Raw genomic sequence first — 19747 nt, forward strand, 5'->3', positions numbered from 1 at the left:
CGATTTCGATAGTTAATCGGCATGCAGAAATCGCTAGGATCGTTCCCGGTCTCTTCTCCCCCCACCACCATCACTTCGTCTCGCTGCTACCACCATCACCGCGATGTCCGCTCTGTACGCCTGCACCAAGTGTCACCAGAGATTCCCCTTCGAGGAGCTCTCCCAGAGCCAGCAGCTGTGCAAGGTGGGGGACGGGGGGGCAGGCGGGGGGAGGGAGGCGGGGTGAACTAAAGGTGTTCTCCTCCTCATCCTTCGTGGTCTCGTGGATTTATTATATTATTCCGGGTCCTCCGGTTCCCCATCCCCTCCACGTCGAGAATCACCGCCACGCGTTTCGAGCGGTCGGCTACTGTCGGATACAATTTTGACGAGCCGCCACTTCGTTGGGGCTTTTCTTTTGTGATTGGCCAGGTCGCTTCTGAAAAAAGAGCCTTGTAATAGCTCAGCGGGCCTTGCCTTGGTAAAATATATATGTTAAACTATATATATAGTTAGCGGTAACTACCCGGCTTCGCCCGGGACCTGGATTCACCACGCCCGCCGTCTTTGTCTCCCCAGTGGCGAAGTTCACACAGCAGAGCAGTTGCTCGTTTGATGCTGAGTCTACCTAGGGGAGGCCCAGGACCGGTAAAAAAATTAATCGTCACCGGTGGTGGCCGTGAGCGGGAGTCGAACTCGGGCCGCCGGGTTCGTAGCGCAGCGTAGCGCTAACCGCTACACTACAATGCGTTACGCTTCCACGTGCGCGGGTCACGTGACCGATTTGACGTCACAGTTCACTGGCCGTGCAAAAAGTATATTCATTATTGAGCTCCCCCCCCCCCCTTAAAAAAAAACTAAAAGTGTATTTTTATAATTTTTGCATGGTGTACAGTGTGGAAAGTACCCACATGGCAAATTTCAAGTTTGTTGCATGTCGGGAAGTACGCTAAACATTTTGAACAGACACATTCACAAGTTTGCCTTTTATATACATGGAGATAAGATGAGGGTGAGAGAGATGAGTGGGGTGGAGGGAGCGACCATGCCTGAGCACGGTGGTTGAAGGGGATATGGGGGAATCGAAGAGAGATTTCGAGCCTAACGCGATCAAGTGGAGATTAGGGGATCATTGGTCAAACCCAAAAAAGATTGGGATGAAATGGAGATGGGGAAGTCGAGGGGAGAATTTGGGATCAATAGGATCACAGCGTGATCCAGGGGGATATGTGGGAATCAAAGGGAGAATTGGAGCCTAACGGGATCAGTGAAGAGATTAAGGGGAGATATTGGGATGAAGGGAATCAAATGGAGATTTGGGGATCAATGATAGGGATGGAGATGAAAGGGATCAATGATAGGAGGCCTGGGTGGGGGGGGGGGGTGGTGAATGGGATGAAGGAGATAACTCGGGGCTCGGGTAACAACACAGTATTTACACTGAAGCGTGTTTACAGAACCAGAGTGGATTGACAACAACACCAGTTGCACCACGACGATAGTGTCTACCAGGGACGTGCGGTCAGGGGAGGCAGGGGAGGCAGAGCTTCCCCTGTTATACTCCCAATGAAAACAGCTGTGACTAAAAGTAAAAAAAAAAATACTACCAAATACAAAAACATATTTTTTCCACTAATTTGTGTTATTAATTTAATTTCTGTACGATTCCAATCATTTTTAGAGTCAAAATCGCCAAATTTGCGGCGTTCCGCTGCAAATACAGGAAGAAACGAGAGGTGAGGCAGCGACGAGCTCAGCCTCCCCTCTGATTGCGCAACCCCTCAGAAACTGGATGGAGCATGGGCAATAAGCGCGTGCCTGTTACTTTCTCTCTATGTGTCACCAATGTGATGTTTGTAGAACCCTTCATTACATGTCCTCGCCTTCCATACTCCAGGTAACTTATTTCACGTATGTGTATAAAGATATTTAGGCTCGCTGGTCTCGTCATGAAACTGCAATGAAAAAGCACCAGGGGAGGCAGCTATCACATCTGCCTCACTGAGGGGGGCGTGTCAGCCACGCCCCCTCTGAGGACACGCCCCCTCAGTGAGGACACGCCTCCCCCCCGTGTGTAAATCTGCCTCTGATACTCGCCAGTGCCTCCCCAGCCATTGACCTCACCGCACGTCACTGGTGTCTACATGGTCAAACTGGTGTAGATTCTGTGGATTCACGCCACCATACAATTCAATTTGGAATACTTAGCGTCTAAATGCGACCACATGTCAAGACGTTGTACAAGAAACAATGGGAATATTTATTGACAGAAGCTGTCGTACATCTGTGTGTGAGTCTATGGTGCTCTATGCGTCCTTTGGTCCTCTATGTGAGTATAGTCGGTCATAGGCAGAAGAGCCAATACAAATTTAGAAGCTGTGCTTGAAGAGGGGCAACAGAGTCGGCCGCGCCGTTGGAGTGAAGGGAATTCCCGATTGGAGCCAGCAGAGGAGAATGAGCGACATCCCTCTGAGTGACAGTTGAATGGGAGTTTCCACAGAATGCCTCGGTTGTTGCAGCAGAGAGTACGCGAAGGGGAGTATGTAGAGGGGAGTAGAATGAGATGAGCCGAGTAGGCAAGGACGAGTCCATCTTGAAGACGGTGAGTAAGATCTTGAAATTGATCCGGGATAGAATTGGGAGTGAATAGAGAAACTGGAGTATTGGAGTCCTGTGATCTCGATCATGGGTGCAGGTGAGGAGTCTGGAAGCAGAGTTTTGGATCAACTGGAGTTTGAAGATGAGAGAACTGAGGACCTTGCAATAGCGTGAAGCCATGGATGAGGATCTCGGCAGCAGCTAGGGTAAGCAAGTGGTGGATTTCCACATAAGACATGTGCCGCACACTGTTTAAGTTCATTTGTTCCACGGATGATCCCGTTGAGCCAGTCCCCCGAACTATTTTACAAAACAGCACAGCAGCAACAACAACACAAATACACAAAAAAACATCACTATTACAGGGCAACATCAACACGGGGCTCTGCAGCGCTGAGGATACCAAAGGCGAGCTGAGGCCCCCCCCCCCCTCCACTGTTGTGAAGTTTCATCCACTTGTCTCCACATGCCCCTGCGTGGCCCCCGTGTGTTCCCTTGTGTGCAGGACTGTCGCATCGCTCACCCTGTTGTCAAGTGCACCTACTGCCGCACCGAGTTCCAGCAGGAGAGGTGAGCTGCTCTGCTGCATCTCGAGAAACCCCAGAGTGGAAGAGGGGCCGCATGGCCCGGCGCTCAGAGCAGGCCACACACACATGCTCGTCACCCTTCGTTTTTCGCTCGGTTGCAATGTGTGCTTTTATGTATTTTGAGCAGGCCAACACTTTGGTTATAGCTCTTAAGTCAAAGTCAGCAGATCAAAAGTTAAAATCATTGTTGGAGGGTGAGTCGGCACGCCAACGCTCCTACCATTTATTGAGCCATGAGCAGTTGGTTATGGTATGGAAAGCCTTGGCCCTGCCATGGAAATGTGGAATTTTCAGCACAAGCTCAGGGGCTGGAAATATAATTTGGTAGGTATGTAACTATGTATTGATTAATGTTTTAAACATTTGACACATGCACATGATAACCGATTATTGACAATGTCGGAAAATTATAAGCTCATGTGACGTGAAGGCCAATGACATGAATAAAACAGTATAAACAAGACAAATGAGAATACAAATTAGATATTCATATTCTTAGCTCTTTCGGTAAAGTCACGTTGAAAGGAAACAATAAAATGATAAAATATATATAAAACAATAAAATTCTCACGACGTTTCGACCATAACACAAACGGTCGTCATCAGGTGTGTCGATTTGCATTAATTTATGTATTTTTAAACGGTGTATTTATTTATTAAAAAAACGTCAGCGCCACGCGCAGCGATTTGGCAGTTTATTTAGAAGGACGAGTCCATCTATGTTCTGAAAAGAGGAGGGGGGAGACGAAAAATTAATGTATGCTGTCTGAAAGCCACTGTAAGCGTGAACAATCAATTAAGACCTTAAATGGTTAATCAAATCTTTCCAATGATTGCTAAGCCAGAATCCATCTTCTCGGTTGAAATTGTCTCTGTGCTTGTATATGTGCATAGCCTCATGAACGAATCTCTCATGGTAACCAGATGGCTTACAAAGAACCTCTGTCTTGGAAAAGTCAATGTCATGTGAGCCTACTGAATTATAACAATGATCTGCCACGGCCGAGGTGTTGGTCCTACCGTGTTTAAGGTCTGCTTTGTGTTCACGAATGTGGTCCGAGACATGGCGTTTGGTTTCTCCAATGTAACTACTACAACAGAGGCAACTTAGTTTGTAGACACTAGGGTACTGTATGTCAGGAATCACATCTTTTACAGACGGAACCAGATCACGGATTTTATGTAATGTATTGAAACGGACCTGGATCTTGTGTTTATTCAAGATTTTGTGGTAGTAGTTACATTGGAGAAACCAAACGCCATGTCTCGGACCGCATTCGTGAACACAAAGCAGACTTTAAACACGGTAGGACCAACACCTCGGCCGTGGCAGATCATTGATATAATTCAGTAGGCTCACATGACATTGACTTTTTCAAGACAGAGGTTCTTTGTAAGCCATCTGGCTACCATGAGAGATTCGTTCATGAGGCTATCCACATATACAAGCACAGAGACAATTTCAACCGAGAATATGGATTCTGGCTTAGCAATCATTGGAAAGATTTGATTAACCGTTTCAGGTATTAATTGATTGTTCACGCTTACAGTGGCTTTCAGACAGCATACATTAATTTTTCGTCTCCCCCCTCCTCTTTTCAGAACATAGATGGACTAGTCCTTCTAAATAAACTGCCAAATCGCTGCGCGTGGCGCTGACGTTTTTTTATAAATAAATAAATACACGTTCGAAAATAAATTAATTAATGCAAACCGACACACCTGATCAGAATCAGAATCAGAAAGGGTTTTATTCGCCATGTAAGTTCACACCGACACGGAATTTACTTTGGCAGGATGGTGCATACATTCAACATATAGGAATCTAAAATCTTAAATAAGTTTTAAACAAGTCTTACTATAATAAGGGTTAAAAGTCTAACACCAAGGGGCTGAAGTATATAAAATTAAATAAATATCGAATATAAAATAGCTTTAAGATATAATTAAAAAATAAAAAATACAAATAGAGTAACATAGTTAATATCGGCAAGGTGTCGTTCTGTAGATCAAATGTTAAAAACAGTGTAAGCCCTTGGCCTTGTTTAACAGGCCAGCAGCAGATGGGAAGAAACTGTTTTTATGGCGTGAGGTTTTGGTCCTGATGGACCGAAGCCTTCTGCCGGAGGGGAGTAGCTGAAACAGAGAGTGTCCAGGGTGGGAAAAATCGGCCATAATCTTCCTCGCTCGCCTCATGGACCTTGTCGTGTGCAGGTCCTCGAGGGTTGGTAGATTGCAGGCAATTACCTTCTCAGCAGTGTTGATGATACGCTGCAGTCTGCTCTTGTCCTTGGCAGTGGCAGCAGCGTACCAGACGGTTATGGAGGAGGTGAGGATGGATTCAATGATCGCTGTATAGAATTGCACCATCATTGTCTTTGGCAGGTTGAATTTCTTCAGCTGCCGTAGAAAGTACATCCTCTGTTGAGCTTTCTTGGTGAGGGAGATGATATTCAATTCCCACTTGAGGTCCCGGGAGAGAATAGTGCCAAGGAAGCGGAAGGACTCTACAATTTTGACTGTGGAGTCTAACAGGGTGATGGGGGTGAGTGGTGCTGTATTCCTGAAGTCCACAACCATCTCAACTGTCTTTAGAGCATTTAGCTCTAAGTTGTTCTGGCTACACCAGGTCACCAGATTGTCAGCTTCCCACCTATAGTCAGACTCATCCCCACCAGAGATCAGCCCAATGAGGGTGGTGTCATCCGCAAACTTCAATAGTTTGACGGACAGATGATTGGAGGTGCAGCTGTTGGTATACAGGGAGAAGAGCAGAGGGGAAAGGACGCAGCCCTGAGGAGTTCCGGTGCTGATGGACCTGGAGTCAGAGACTTGTGTTCCCAGCTTAACGCACTGCTTCCTGTCAGACAGGAAGTCTGTGATCCATTTACAGGTGGTGTATGGCACGTTCAGCTGGAAGAGCTTGTCCTGAAGCAGGGCAGGAATGATGGTGTTGAAGGCAGAGCTGAAGTCCACAAACCGGATCCTGGCGTAGGATGCTGGGGCGTCCAGATGCTGTAGGGTGAAGTGGAGGGCCATGTTAACTGCATCGTCCACAGACATGTTGACTCTGTAGGCAAACTGAAGGGGGTCCAGGAGAGGGTCTGTGATGGCTTTGAGGTGTGCCAGGACCAGGCGCTCAAAAGACTTCATTACCACAGATGTAAGGGCGACCGGTCTGTAATCATTTAGTCCTGTTGGCCTTAGCTTTTTGGGCACAGGGATGATGGTGGAGGACTTGAGACAGGCTGGTACATGGCATGTCTCCAGGGAGGTGTTAAAGATGTTGGTGAACACCGGAGACAGCTGGTCAGCGCAGTGCCTGAGGGTGGCTGGAGAGACAGAGTCCGGCCCGGCTGCTTTGCGTGGATTCTGCTTCTTGAAAAGTCTATTAACTTCTCCCTCCTGAAAGGAGATAGTCGTCTCTGTAGTATTGGTGGGGGATGGGGCCTCTTGGGTCGGAAGGGGTGGTTCAGGACAGTCCAATTGTCTTTCAAATCTACAGTAGAACTCGTTCAGGTCGTTGGCTAGGCGGGAGTCGTTAGTGGTGTGGGGGGCTCTGGGTTTGTAGTTGGTGATCTGCCTGAGCCCTCTCCAGACAGAAGCAGCATCGTTTGTAGAGAACTGGTGTTTTAGTCTCTCTGAATACAGTCGTTTAGCCTCTCTCACCGCTTGGCTAAACCTGTTCTTCGACTCCTTGAATCTGTCTCTATCTCCACTCCTAAACGCTTCCTCCTTCTCCAACCTCAACCTTCTGAGCTTTGCTGAGAACCGGGGCTTATTGTTGTTAAAGTTCACCCTGGTACGTGTTGGGATACAGCAGTCCTCACAGAAGCTGATGTAGGACGTCACAGCCTCTGTGAGTTCATCCAGACTATTGGTAGCAGTCGTGAACATATCCCAGTCAGTACAGTCTAAGCACGCCCGCAAATCTTCCACAGCCTCACTGGTCCACTGTTTAGATGTCCTCACAGCAGGTTCATGTAACGATTCACACAGAAATGAGTGCCATCCCATTGCTCATTTGAGCAGGAAGACATATAGCCTTTCTCTTGATGTCACGTATGCACTGTACAGCTATCCCTCGATTTACGAATGGGATACGTTCTTCAAAACACGTAAAACGAAACTTGGTGAATGGCAATGGCTTTTCCCATGAATACAAAAAAATTGGGATGTGTTTCAGAGTCATTCCAACTCTACTCCTAACCTAAAAATATACATCTTTTTCACTTTCACAATCCAGAAATAATAATCAAAGAATAAAAAACCTTCAATTAATTGCGTTAAACAAAAATCGGGGAACTCCACAACAGAGCTGCTTGTTGGAATGACTGTTAAGGTGATGTGGAGGCATTACTGTTGCACTGTAGAGATACCGTGACTCTGTCGCGGATGGATGACGCAGCCTCTCGGGTGGTTCTGGTTTGATTTCATGGCGCGTGCCGTGTTAAATTTTGTTCTAGCGGAAATTCGATTTTGTTCATCGAAAAGTGTGCACAATTTGTCGATTTGCATTTACGATAAATTTCGTAAACCGAACGTTCGTAAATGAAGGGATGCCTGTATTGGGGTGCCAACCGAAATTCAAGTTTGTTATTTTCTAAGTCACTCTTGGTTTTATTTTTTTTTGTCCTGTTAAACTGAAGCACAGCTTTTTAAAGACAATCCCTCAATACTGTTTACAGTCAATATATAGTCATAGTATTGAGGCATAGCCACATAAGAAGAGGCGGGGATTCTGACCAACCTGTAATGTCAATAGATTTGAATGAGATTGTCAGCTGTTGACACCAAAATAATCATTTGAGAGTGGGATGTGAACACGTAAAACTGAAACTTCACTTTTGCGTATTGAGTGGCACCCAAATACACATGTATTTATGAGTCGAGTTATATATATATATATACCCGTGTGTATGCACATGTTTAACTTTGTTATGAGCACTACATAAGAATGCGAGAGTTCTGCTTGAACAGACATGTTGGCTCTGTAGGCAAACTGAAGGGGGTCCAGGAGAGGGTCTGTGATGGCTTTGAGGTGTGCCAGGACCAGGCGCTCAAAAAGACTTCATTACCACAGATGTAAGGGCGACCGGTCTGTAATCATTTAGTCCTGTTGGCCTTAGCTTTTTGGGCACAGGGATGATGGTGGAGGACTTGAGACAGGCTGGTACATGGCATGTCTCCAGGGAGGTGTTAAAGATGTTGGTGAACACCGGAGACAGCTGGTCAGCGCAGTGCCTGAGGGTGGCTGGAGAGACAGAGTCCGGCCCGGCTGCTTTGCGTGGATTCTGCCTCTTGAAAAGTCTATTAACTTCTCCCTCCTGAAAGGAGATAGTCGTCTCTGTAGTATTGGTGGGGGATGGAGCCTCTTGGGTCGGAAGGGGTGGTTCAGGACAGTCCAATTGTCTTTCAAATCTACAGTAGAACTCGTTCAGGTCGTTGGCTAGGCGGGAGTCGTTAGTGGTGTGGGGGGCTCTGGGTTTGTAGTTGGTGATCTGCCTGAGCCCTCTCCAGACAGAAGCAGCGTCGTTTGTAGAGAACTGGTGTTTTAGTCTCTCTGAGTACAGTCGTTTAGCCTCTCTCACCGCTTTGCTAAACCTGTTCTTCGACTCCTTGAATCTGTCTCTATCTCCACTCCGAAACGCTTCCTCCTTCTCCAACCTCAACCTTCTGAGCTTTGCTGAGAACCAGGGCTTATTGTTGTTAAAGTTCACCCTGGTACGTGTTGGGATACAGCAGTCCTCACAGAAGCTGATGTAGGACGTCACAGCCTCTGAGTTCATCCAGACTATTGGTAGCAGTCGTGAACATATCCCAATCAGTACAGTCTAAGCACGCCCGCAAATCTTCCACAGCCTCACTGGTCCACTGTTTAGATGTCCTCACAGCAGGTTTACAGAGTTTTAGTTTCTGCCTGTATGCAGGAATCAGGTGGACCATGGCATGGTCAGAGTGTCCTAGTGCTGCTCGGGGGACGGCGTGGTAGGCTCTACTGACTGTAGTGTAGCAGTGATCCAGAGTGTTCCCTTCTCTGGTTGGGCATTTAATGAATTGTATGTATTTGGGGAGTTCGTGGCTGAGATTACCTTTGTTAAATTCGCCAAGTACGATAACCAACGAATCTGGATTTGCTCGCTCCACACTCAGAATCTGATCGGCGAGCATGCGTTGGGCCTCTTTAACCTGAGGACAAGGCGGCAAATAAACTCCGACCAAAATGAGCGACGCGAACTCGCGAGGCGAGTAAAACGATTTACAGGTTATAAAAATTGATTCAAGGAGTGGAGAACAATGTTGCAGAATCACTGTGACATCTACACACCAGCCACTGTTAATGTGAAAACAAATACCACCGCCTTTCGTCTTGCCGGAGAGTGCTATGTCACGATCCGATCTTACAAGATGGAATCCTGCTAGTTGTAGCGAAGTGTCCGTAATCAAATCACACAGCCATGTTTCCGTGAAGCACAATGCAGAAGCTGAAAGAAAGTCTTTGTTTTTTACCATCAGTAGCTGAAGTTCATCCATTTTGTTGTACAGTGAACGTACGTTGGAGAGGAAAAAGCTCGGAAGCACTGTTCGGATCCCGCGTCTGCGTAGCCGTACTAGAGCCCCCGACCGTTTACCCCTTGGGCGGCGTTTCGTTGCTTGAGCAAAGCCTAGCGCGGCATTGACTAGAATGCCTACTAATTCTGCCGCTGGAAGCAGAAAAGTAGGAATTAAATCCACAGGAGTTGTTTCCCTGATATTTAAAAGTTCGTCTCTTGTTAGAGAACTCTGAAAATCTTGGCAAAACACTGAATTGACAGACAAAACAGGGCGCACCGACCGGCTGAGGCTACCATCATCAGCGCCATCTTCGCACCAGCACGGGTGTGCTGAACAGCAGGACTCTCTCACCAGCACTGGTGTGTCGAACAGTAGGCCCCTCTCACCAACACGGGTGTGATGAACAGTAGGCCTCTCTCACCAGCATGGGAGTGAACAGCAGGCCCCTCTCACCAACACGGGTGTGATGAACAGCACGCCCCTCTCACCAGCACGGGTGTGATGAATAGTAGGCCTCTCTCACCAGCACGGGTATGCTGAACAGCAGGCCCCTCTCACCAGCACGGGTGTGATGACGACCGTTTGTGTTATGGTCGAAACGTCGTGAGAATTTTATTGTTTTATATATATTTTATGATTTTATTGTTTCCCTTCAACGTGACTTTACCGCAAGAGCTAAGAATATGAATTATTGCGGTCACGAAAGCTTTAAATCAAAATTTAACAAATTAGATAGTAAAAACATGTGAAAATTTCCCATCTGAACCGCAAATCATGAAAATTCATCAAACTCCAGTGAGTGTGAATCGTTACATGTCTAGAAATGAGTGCCATCCCATTGCTCATTTGAGCAGGAAGACATATAGCCTTTCTCTTGATGTCACGTATGCACTGTACAGCTATCCCTCGATTTACGAATGGGATACGTTCTTCAAAACACGTAAAACGAAACTTGGTGAATGGCAATGGCTTTTCCCATGAATACAAAAAAATTGGGATGTGTTTCAGAGTCATTCCAACTCTACTCCTAACCTAAAAATATACATCTTTTTCACTTTCACAATCCAGAAATAATAATCAAAGAATAAAAAACCTTCAATTAATTGCGTTAAATAAAAATCGGGGAACTCCACAACAGAGCTGCTTGTTGGAATGACTGTTAAGGTGATGTGGAGGCATTACTGTTGCACTGTAGAGATACCGTGACTCTGTCGCGGATGGATGACGCAGCCTCTCGGGTGGTTCTGGTTTGATTTCATGGCGCGTGCCATGTTAAATTTTGTTCTAGCGGAAATTCGATTTTGTTCATCGAAAAGTGTGCACAATTTGTCGATTTGCATTTACGATAAATTTCGTAAACCGAACGTTCGTAAATGAAGGGATGCCTGTATTGGGGTGCCAACCGAAATTCAAGTTTGTTATTTTCTAAGTTACTCTTGGTTTTATTTTTTTTTGTCCTGTTAAACTGAAGCACAGCTTTTTAAAGACAATCCCTCAATACTGTTTACAGTCAATATATAGTCATAGTATCGAGGCATAGCCACATAAGAAGAGGCGGGGATTCTGACCAACCTGTAATGTCAATAGATTTGAATGAGATTGTCAGCTGTTGACACCAAAATAATCATTTGAGAGTGGGATGTGAACACGTAAAACTGAAACTTCACTTTTGCATATTGAGTGGCACCCAAATACACATGTATTTATGAGTCGAGTTATATATATACCCGTGTGTATGCACATGTTTAACTTTGTTATGAGCACTACATAAGAATGCGAGAGTTCTGCTTGAATTCGACTGGTTTCTTCCTCTTTTTAACCATTACTTGTGCACACAACACGACCCAACCATTTCCTACTTAAGATGTTCTACATTGGACTCGTTTATTAAACGGAAGACAGCTAAATCAACTGTTCTTGTAGATGTATTTCCAGGTTATGTACCTTGGGGAGTCTGCCACTGGGTTGAAGCTTTATTAAATGAGAAAAAGAACACTTGAAAAGCCTGTTTAGGTGCTGTGCCGTAACCGCATTGACATTTGAAAGCACAGTGATTTCACATTGACGTCACACGAGGATCATAAAGACGCAGGAGCCAGAGTCTGAGTGCACTTCTCCAAGATAAGAACTATTTATATTTTGGGGGTGATGTTTCCCTTTAACGTTGTGTGCCAGTCGAATTTTATTTCGCAAAATCTTAAATCTCTTTTAGTAGGGCCCACTACACACAAAGAGGCTGACCACATTCAACCCGTGTTCTACTTGCGTCTTATTTTTTCCTGCAGCAAAACCAACACCATCTGCAAAAAGTGTGCACAGAACGTGAAGCTGTATGGCACGGTAAGTGTATTTTTTGTTGCATTCAAAAACATCCACGAGTCGTTTCGGGGATCTTTGAACGCTAAAAAATATTTTTCATGAGCATACACGTTTTAGACTAGGATGGAAGAGAAACATGCAATGCACACCTTTTAAAAGTTACGTAAAGTTGGTGTCATGTCATGAGATATACATATGTCCATTTTTGTAACTCTCAGAGCAGTACAACACCCCGTGTTAGAGAACAGTCCCGTGGAAGGTGATATCAAATAACTATTTGCGAGATCCCGTCAAGTCACCTCTCATCCACATGCGAGTGACGCTGCACTTTCCCATGTGGCATCATGTAAACAGGTCCATCGCATGGCAGACAACCAACATTTGTCATTGCTGGATTTCCTGCATTTAGCGAAACAAAAATTAACACGATTTGTTTTGTGTCATGGGTGACTGGACTTAGACCATAAACTCAGTCCACTTGAGAACCCCGTTTAATCACAGGTTGTTGAAACCTGAAACCTGGATTCAAGCCTAGAATCTCGGCAGTGCCAGCTCTGTGCCCTGGCTAATGAGGACGGGTCACAACAAATACCTGCTTACGTGTAAAAACGCACCTTGGCTTTTTGCCAATGGCTGTATGACACACGTTTGAAGCTTTGTTGTTGAAGCTTTGTTGCTGGAAAATAAAACTTTAAGGTGACAAACTGCAGTGCCCTCTGGTGATGTCACTGCAGTTTGACTACTGAACCATTCCACACGTCACTGCAGTGACATCACTGTAGTGTGTTGGCAACTCACTTAACAGTGATTTTGTAGTAACCTGTTGAAGCTTTGTTGCTGGAAAATAAAACTTTAAGGTGACAAACTGCAGTGCCCTCTGGTTATGTCACTGCAGTTTGACTACTGAACCATTCCACACGTCACTGCAGTGACATCACTGTAGTGTGTTGGCAACTCACTTAACAGTGATTTTGTAGTAACCTGTTGAAGCTTTGTTGCTGGAAAATAAAACTTTAAGGTGACAAACTGCAGTGCCCTCTGGTGATGTCACTGCAGTTTGACTACTGAACCATTCCACACGTCACTGCAGTGATATCACTGTAGTGTGTTGGCAACTCACTTAACAGTGATTTTGTAGTAACCTGTCAGGAAGCCTAGGTCACAACCAAAAATATGTATCTTCAAGTTACGTATCAACAAAGCGGTTTGTTTCTTGGGTTGCTTCTGTGAATAATTACATTTTCTAAGTTGGTAGTTGAGATGGGAAAAAATTAAACCCTGGGATGGTGTGGAGGTGGCTCAGACTACGAAACTGGGTTCAAATCCGGGTTTCTAGTTCCTATGATTATACTGGGTTGTCAAGTATAGTGGGTTGATGGTTTCAGCCCAGTTGCCATATACTGCACACTCAAAAAAACATGTATTATGTCTGGGTTTTTCACTTAATTTGGGTGAATTCAGGCTCTGAGATTCGATATCGGTTTGACTGCCATGTGATGAACACTTTTCTGGTGGACAGTGTATGGATAAAAAGGTAACTCGAAGAGATCTGGGAAGCAGTTGTATAATATCACTTTCCATGGACTGTTCTGTAACACACACAGGTCAATCCATTACTGTACAATAGTTCTGAATGGACATTTTTTTCACATGACATGACCCCAATGGTACAATCGGAAGATTTAAATTTTTATTTGGAAATGTTTTTCTTATGTTGTTGATGTTAAATGGTGCCTATTTCGATGCCGTTGACTGCTGAAATCATTCACATTATTATGCTTCATTGCACAAACAACCCAGCCACAGCCCACCTCTGGACGGTGCCATTTTCCGTGGCTCGGCGTTGACGACAGCTTGTGCTCGTGTGGTGCACGCAGCCCAAGCCGTGCCAGTACTGTAACATAATCGCGGCGTTCATCGGCACCAAGTGCCAGCGCTGCACCAACTCGGAGAAGAAGTATGGGCTGCCCCTCGCCTGCGAGCAGTGCAAGCAGAGGTGCGCCTTCGACCGCAAGGACGACAGCAAGAAGAAGGTGCGGCCACGCACTCCGCCATGCCTTTCGATTAGAAAACAAAAAATGTAGCACATGTTGCCGACGTGTTCCTACGCTGTGTATTCGACAAGACTTTGCGGCTTCGCTAAAAATAATAAATTGTAGCCATGGCCAAAGAGGCAACTGATGCGCTCCGGTAACAAAATTCGTTGACAAGAGGCATGCAACATTTTCCCCTTACCACATGAATTTATTAATTGCCATGAATCGGGTCAACAGTTAAATTCAAGAATCCTTTTTCTATTAACTCTATGGGTTTAGTAATATGAGTACCGCTCTGTGGGACTGCAACAGTGGTCATTCTTCGGGTCTGGCGTCCGACTACCGGCTCAGGGCTGCCATTGGAGAAGAGACCACCCTGTTGCAAGTTAGAGCAGGCAGATGCTTAGATGTTGAGCGCTATGGCAGCGTTTCACCTGCGTGCAATTAAAGTGCAAGAACACCGCGTTGTTTTAAGCACTGCCTCTTGGCTGTAGGTGCTTAGTGTTGTATGTTGTGTATGCCATGTGTAGTCGGTTAAATTCAGGCGCACACTGGACTTTGGAGACAACACTTTATCACCTAAACACAACGGGTAACTCTTAACATTAACAGGATAACGACATAGGGTGGTAACCACCGTTCCTACTTAGCTAACACACGGGGATACTACATCACTGGACCGGAGACCGAGGATCGTAGATGTTGGCTTCATCCCAGAGTTGACCCAGCAGAACAGCGCAGAACAGCCCAGCTCTCCGTCCACACCCCGCTTATAACCACCCTGGCGTGGCCGGCTCAGCCCCAGGCCACGCCCCCCTTCCCGATCCTTCGGGAAGGCCCGAGCCCCCAACCACGTGACCCCCCTGGAGCCCCTGGCCCCCCTTTATCCGGTCACGTGTCCTGTTGGGTTCACGCAGAGTGTCACGGCCTGACACAACCTCCGTGACACCCGCCTACAGCCCCCATACCGAGCCAACACAGTAGTGTCGTTCTACTACACTACACATGTAAGCTGTGCTTTATGCTGTTGTCAGGTCGACAGAAAGCTGCTATGCTGTGTGTGTGCTATATATGCTGTATGTGTGCTGTCTCTCGGTGTATGGGACGCTGCTGTGCTGTGTGTGAGTTGTGCTATGTATTCTGCGTGTGCTGCACGCACTATACAGGTGCTGTGCTCTGCTCCTGTTTCTAGGTAGACAGGAAGCTGCTATGCCATGGGTGGGTTGTGTTACGTATACTCTGCATGTGCTACATGTACTGTACAGGTGCTGTGTTCTGTGCTCCTGTTTCTAGGAAGATCGGCAGCTGCAATGCCATGGGTGGGTTGTGTCACGTATACTCTGCATGTGCTACATGTACTGTACAGGTGCTGTGCTCTGTTTCTGCTGTTTGTAGGTGGACGGGAAGCTGCTGTGCTGGTTGTGCACGCTGTCATACCGCCGCGTGTTGCAGAAGGCCAAAGAGCAGCACCGAGGGCTGGGGGCAGCGCAGCACCGCTCCTCCCAGGACGAGCGGCATGGGGCGCGCAAGGAACAGCACACGCACCGACAGTACGTGTAGGACTCACCGTACACGAGCACATACAGAGACCATACTGTACACAAGCACACAGCTCACACAGTATGCATAGTACACACCACTCAGCCAGTGCACACAGTACACTGCACATAGCCAGTAAACAGAACACACAGTATGTACAGTGCACACAATGCACACAGCCATTACATAAAGTACACAGACCGCCAGAAAGCAAAATACACACCGTGTACAAGCATGCATAGTACATATAGCGCAACCAGCACACACAGTGCACACAGCACACACTGCCAGTACGCCCAGCACACGAGTATAACCTACATGTGTGTGCCGTGTTGTGACGTTCTCAGCCACAAGTCTCCTGGCCCTGCCTCCCAGAACGATCCCCCGCAGAAGAAGCCCAAGGTGGAGAACAAACCCAGCAATGGAGACAGGCGAGCAGCCCCCCTGCACCCACACAGGGCTCACGTGCCCATCCACGGAGACACCTGTGCTTGCAGATTCAATACCACACAATACTCGTCCATGCAACGCATTGCAATATTATACAATACTAAACTGCACGATAATATATTATACGATGCAATAATATACGATGCAATGCTATGCGGTACTAAACAACACAGTGTACGGGTGTCTGATATTTTTGTGCTAGAAGTATTGCGGTGCTGTGAAAACCAAAATGGATGCGACTGAATGCGTACTGAAGCCCTGGAGAAACACCAGACTTGGGTTAAGGGTATAGGGTCAGTGTGAATGCTAGTGCTAGTAGCTGGTTAGTTAGGTTTATGCTTAGGGCCAATAATCGTGACCGTTAAGGTAGTTGATTAGGGTTTCAACTCACATGAGTGGCAGTGTGAGTGGTGAGTCAGGACTTTGAGAAGCACAAACAACTCGTGGCTGGTTGGCACGATGGCTGGCGAGTAGCTTAGATTAGGTGCAGGGCGAGTGTTTGGTTTATATTTGGCTCATGCACTCAGCCTCCCACACCGCTTTCCCCTCCTCCCCGTGGATCGCCGCGTCGCTCGTCAGCGCGAGGCACTGTTCTTTCCGAGCATCTACTGACGCTCGGCCGGCCGCTATTGCGTGTCACTCGTGCGTGGTGCAGCGTATCCGGTGACGCCACCATGGACTCGGCGAGCTCGGACAACTTCATCCTGATCACTCAGCTCAAGGAGGAGGTGGCTCTGCTGAAGAAGCAGCTCCAGCAGAAGGAGGGGCTCATCCTGGAGAGAGATCGCAAGGTGGGTGGCGCCGCTCGCCACCGCTCCCCTCGTCCTCCCCCCCCACCGTGCTTGCGGCTCGCGATCCGTGCCGCACCGTCTCCTGGCGACGCCCGACTTGTTTACGTGTCCCTCTGCCTGTGTGTGAGCAGTAGCGTAGCGTAGCGGTTAGCACGCTACGCTACGAACCCCGGCGACTCGAGTTCAATTCCTGCCCATGGCCAACACCAGTAATGAATATTTGAACCGGTCCTGGGCCTCCCTTAGGTCGACTCAGCCTCAAATTAGTTCCTGGTGTGGTTTGTCAACATTGCCACTTCGGGAGACAAAAGGCAGTGGGGTGTGGTGCTGGCCCTTGTGTACCGCTCTGGCCTTCATAACTGCTCACCAACAGCACTTACCCCAACAGTCTGTGCAGGCTATACAGGAGCTCTTTGTATGTGTGTGTCTGCGTATGTAGCTCACAGAGATCAAGGCCGACTTCCAGTACCAGGAGAACCTGATCCGAACCAAGATGAACAACATGGAGCGCACGCACAAGGAATCCATTGAGCATCTCCAGGTAACCAGTGGTGACAGCACAGTTGTCCCACCCACAATGACCAATTACCGGCCAATCAAAGGAAAGGCCAAGCACCTTCCTGTTCAACTGAGCAATGGGGCGGTGCGCATTTCTGTCCATAGCCGTGAGCCAATGGTGAAAATTGCATATTCCCATAGAGGAGGGCAATCTGTACACATGAAGGCTTCTGTCAACTTCCCCACAATATGGTACTCAGTTTGTTAATCTGGGAGGGATGATGGGCTCAGTCGATCCTCAACTACAGTTTGAAGTTGGGACCCTCCAATTGTGAGTTGAACACTGTAACTGCATCACACCTAGCCTGCTGAGTGCATACGCGTCAAAATGTGTGAATATTTATACATATAAAAATTGTGAGTTTTCGTGCAGTGGTTTTGCCCACTGCGCTACGAACCCAGTGACTTGGGGAAATCGGCCCGTGTGAAGGTGTTAGGTGGATCCTTACATCGCGGAACCGTGAGAGAGGCCTTCGTCCAGGAGTAGATAGATCGTGGTCGATAATGTAAGTTTGTCTTTGTGCATTCAGGTGAAGAACCGGGAACTTCTCAAACAGGTGTCAAGCCTTTCTAAGGGAAAGAAGCCAGAGAGGACCCTGACTAGCACCTCCTCGTCCCCCTAACCTCCAGATCCCCATGACTCGTTCTCACTTCATACCCTTCCCCATGTCACCCCTGGGTTTTATATAAAGAGGTATGTACTGAAGGTCGGCGTTGATGTCTATTGTGCTGACAAACCTACGGTAGCGTGCGATCATGTTCAATGCCATTCTGGGTTGTAGCGCAGTATCGCTTGTCGCCTCGAAGGGGGTGTACTGACGTGATCACAAACAAGGTGGCTAAAGCGGATGCGTAGTTCAAGCTGAGAGGCGTTGTGGCGGACTGACTTTATATCCCGCACCACTAATATAATCCTGCCAGCTGGAACGACGGTGCACAATGGGGACGAGTGGTGGGGTTAGCAGTGCTGCGGGATTTGGGACAAAACTACGCTCCGATAGACCATTATTGTGCTGCTCAACTTCACAATTCCACCAATTTTGTGCAACCAACCGCCCAAGTGAGGTAGGGCTAAAACAGATGCATTGTACAAAGACAAATATCCCCCTTCTAGCTTGTACAGATTCTTGGGGCAAGTGCTGTTACTGAGCACCTATGAAGGCCAGCACGGCACACGAGGAGGTGGATGCTCAGCACCACGCCCGGCCGCCTTTGTCTTCCGAGTGGCAATGTTTTTACATCACATTAGATACTCATTTGAGGCTGAGTCGGCCTAGGAGCGGCCCAGGACTCATTCCGATAGTCATCACTGCTCTTGGCCATGAGCTAGAATCGAACTCTCGTTGCTAGGTTTGTAGCGCAGTGTGCTAACCGCTACACTACTGCTCCCCTACCTAAACATGCACCCTATCACCCACCCCTATTGCTGACACAAGCCAAAATGCTTCCCATAAGCTTGCAAAAACCAGTGACAGAACTCTGCTGTCCTCCACAGAACCGTTATTAGTCCCTTTACAGCGTTACCAGCACATGCATTCATTTGGCCAAAGTCTTATCTACATGCAACCACAATTTACGCGTTTACAGGTAACCGCCATGCCACCACGCTTACAAAATCAAGGTAGGCAACTCGACCGTCCCTATGGTGAGCATGCTTCATCCTCTTAAGGATTGGCATCACCAAGGAAATACGGGTAGCTGCTCGTGCCAGGGTCTGCCTACCCTGCACCCACTCCAGAACGCACCCCTGCCCTTACCCCGACTGTGTGGCTGCTTCTGTGGCTCACCTCAGCCAGCCACCCATGCACCACTGAAGAAACCCCAAAGATCTAACTCACAACCTGGAATACCCTTTTTAGTAAGCCTCTCCCTGCTTCAAATAGGTTGTACTCACAGTGGGCCTCAATCACTTGGTTGTCTCCCACAGGCTGTGTGGTTCGTATTGGGTTGATGAGCTGATAATGTCTTGTTTACGAGTGGTATTCCTGGGCCTCTATTCTTTGCTGTGTGGTCGTGTCTTTTATAGTCCCTCCATAGGATCAACTAGCCAATGGGCACATGCCACTATTCTATTCTTGTGTATGATAGCAATATGTTCAGTAGCTAAATGCCAGTGTCAAGGTCTGCTCACCACAAGAGGGCTTCATGAGAGTTTGTGTAGCTTTGCTATTTCTCCATTGAAGCAGCGCAGATTAGTGGTTTGCGAAATGAGTTGCATGGCCACAATCGCACTACTGTGGCTTTTCTTTAAATTTCCACGTGGTTGATGGTGCATCAGTGTCTTCGAGAAATGTCAAAGCCAAAAGGTGCAATGTTTGGGTCTTGAATGAGGTGT

At 47.2% G+C, this 19747-nt stretch overlaps 1 protein-coding gene across 2 annotated transcripts; it reads left to right on the top strand.

Moving 5' to 3' along the window:
• The first annotated feature begins 19 nt into the window (after positions 1–19).
• LOC116943349 (protein FAM76B-like) lies at positions 20–18118 on the top strand. 2 transcript variants are annotated; one of them, XM_032956174.2, is made up of 10 exons: positions 39–184; positions 2675–2783; positions 3083–3147; positions 12005–12059; positions 13916–14071; positions 15470–15624; positions 15961–16044; positions 16719–16854; positions 17294–17395; positions 17943–18118. In XM_032956174.2, the coding sequence occupies exons 2-10, from the start codon at positions 2760–2762 to the stop codon at positions 18033–18035; spliced, it is 870 nt and encodes a 289-aa protein (XP_032812065.1). In that variant the 5' UTR covers positions 39–184; positions 2675–2759; the 3' UTR covers positions 18036–18118. The 2 variants fall into 2 exon arrangements, with proteins under 2 accessions (XP_032812064.1, XP_032812065.1); XM_032956173.2 differs by lacking the exon at positions 2675–2783 and having other exon boundaries at positions 20–184.
• Positions 18119–19747: the final 1629 nt, after the last annotated feature.

The sequence above is a fragment of the Petromyzon marinus genome, chromosome 17 (assembly GCF_048934315.1).
Source record: "Petromyzon marinus isolate PM22_M1 ecotype Great Lakes invasive population chromosome 17, UKy_Petmar_22M1.pri1.0, whole genome shotgun sequence".
Taxonomy (NCBI): domain Eukaryota; kingdom Metazoa; phylum Chordata; class Hyperoartia; order Petromyzontiformes; family Petromyzontidae; genus Petromyzon; species Petromyzon marinus.

Coding starts and splice junctions, on each gene's coding strand:
- LOC116943349 (XM_032956173.2), top strand. CDS start 104: ATGTCCGCTCTGTACGCCTGCACCAAGTGTCACCAGAGATTCCCCTTC. Junction 16,045..16,718: donor AAACCCAGCAATGGAGACAG/GCGAGCAGCCCC, acceptor TGCGTGGTGCAG/CGTATCCGGTGACGCCACCA. Junction 17,396..17,942: donor AATCCATTGAGCATCTCCAG/GTAACCAGTGGT, acceptor TTGTGCATTCAG/GTGAAGAACCGGGAACTTCT.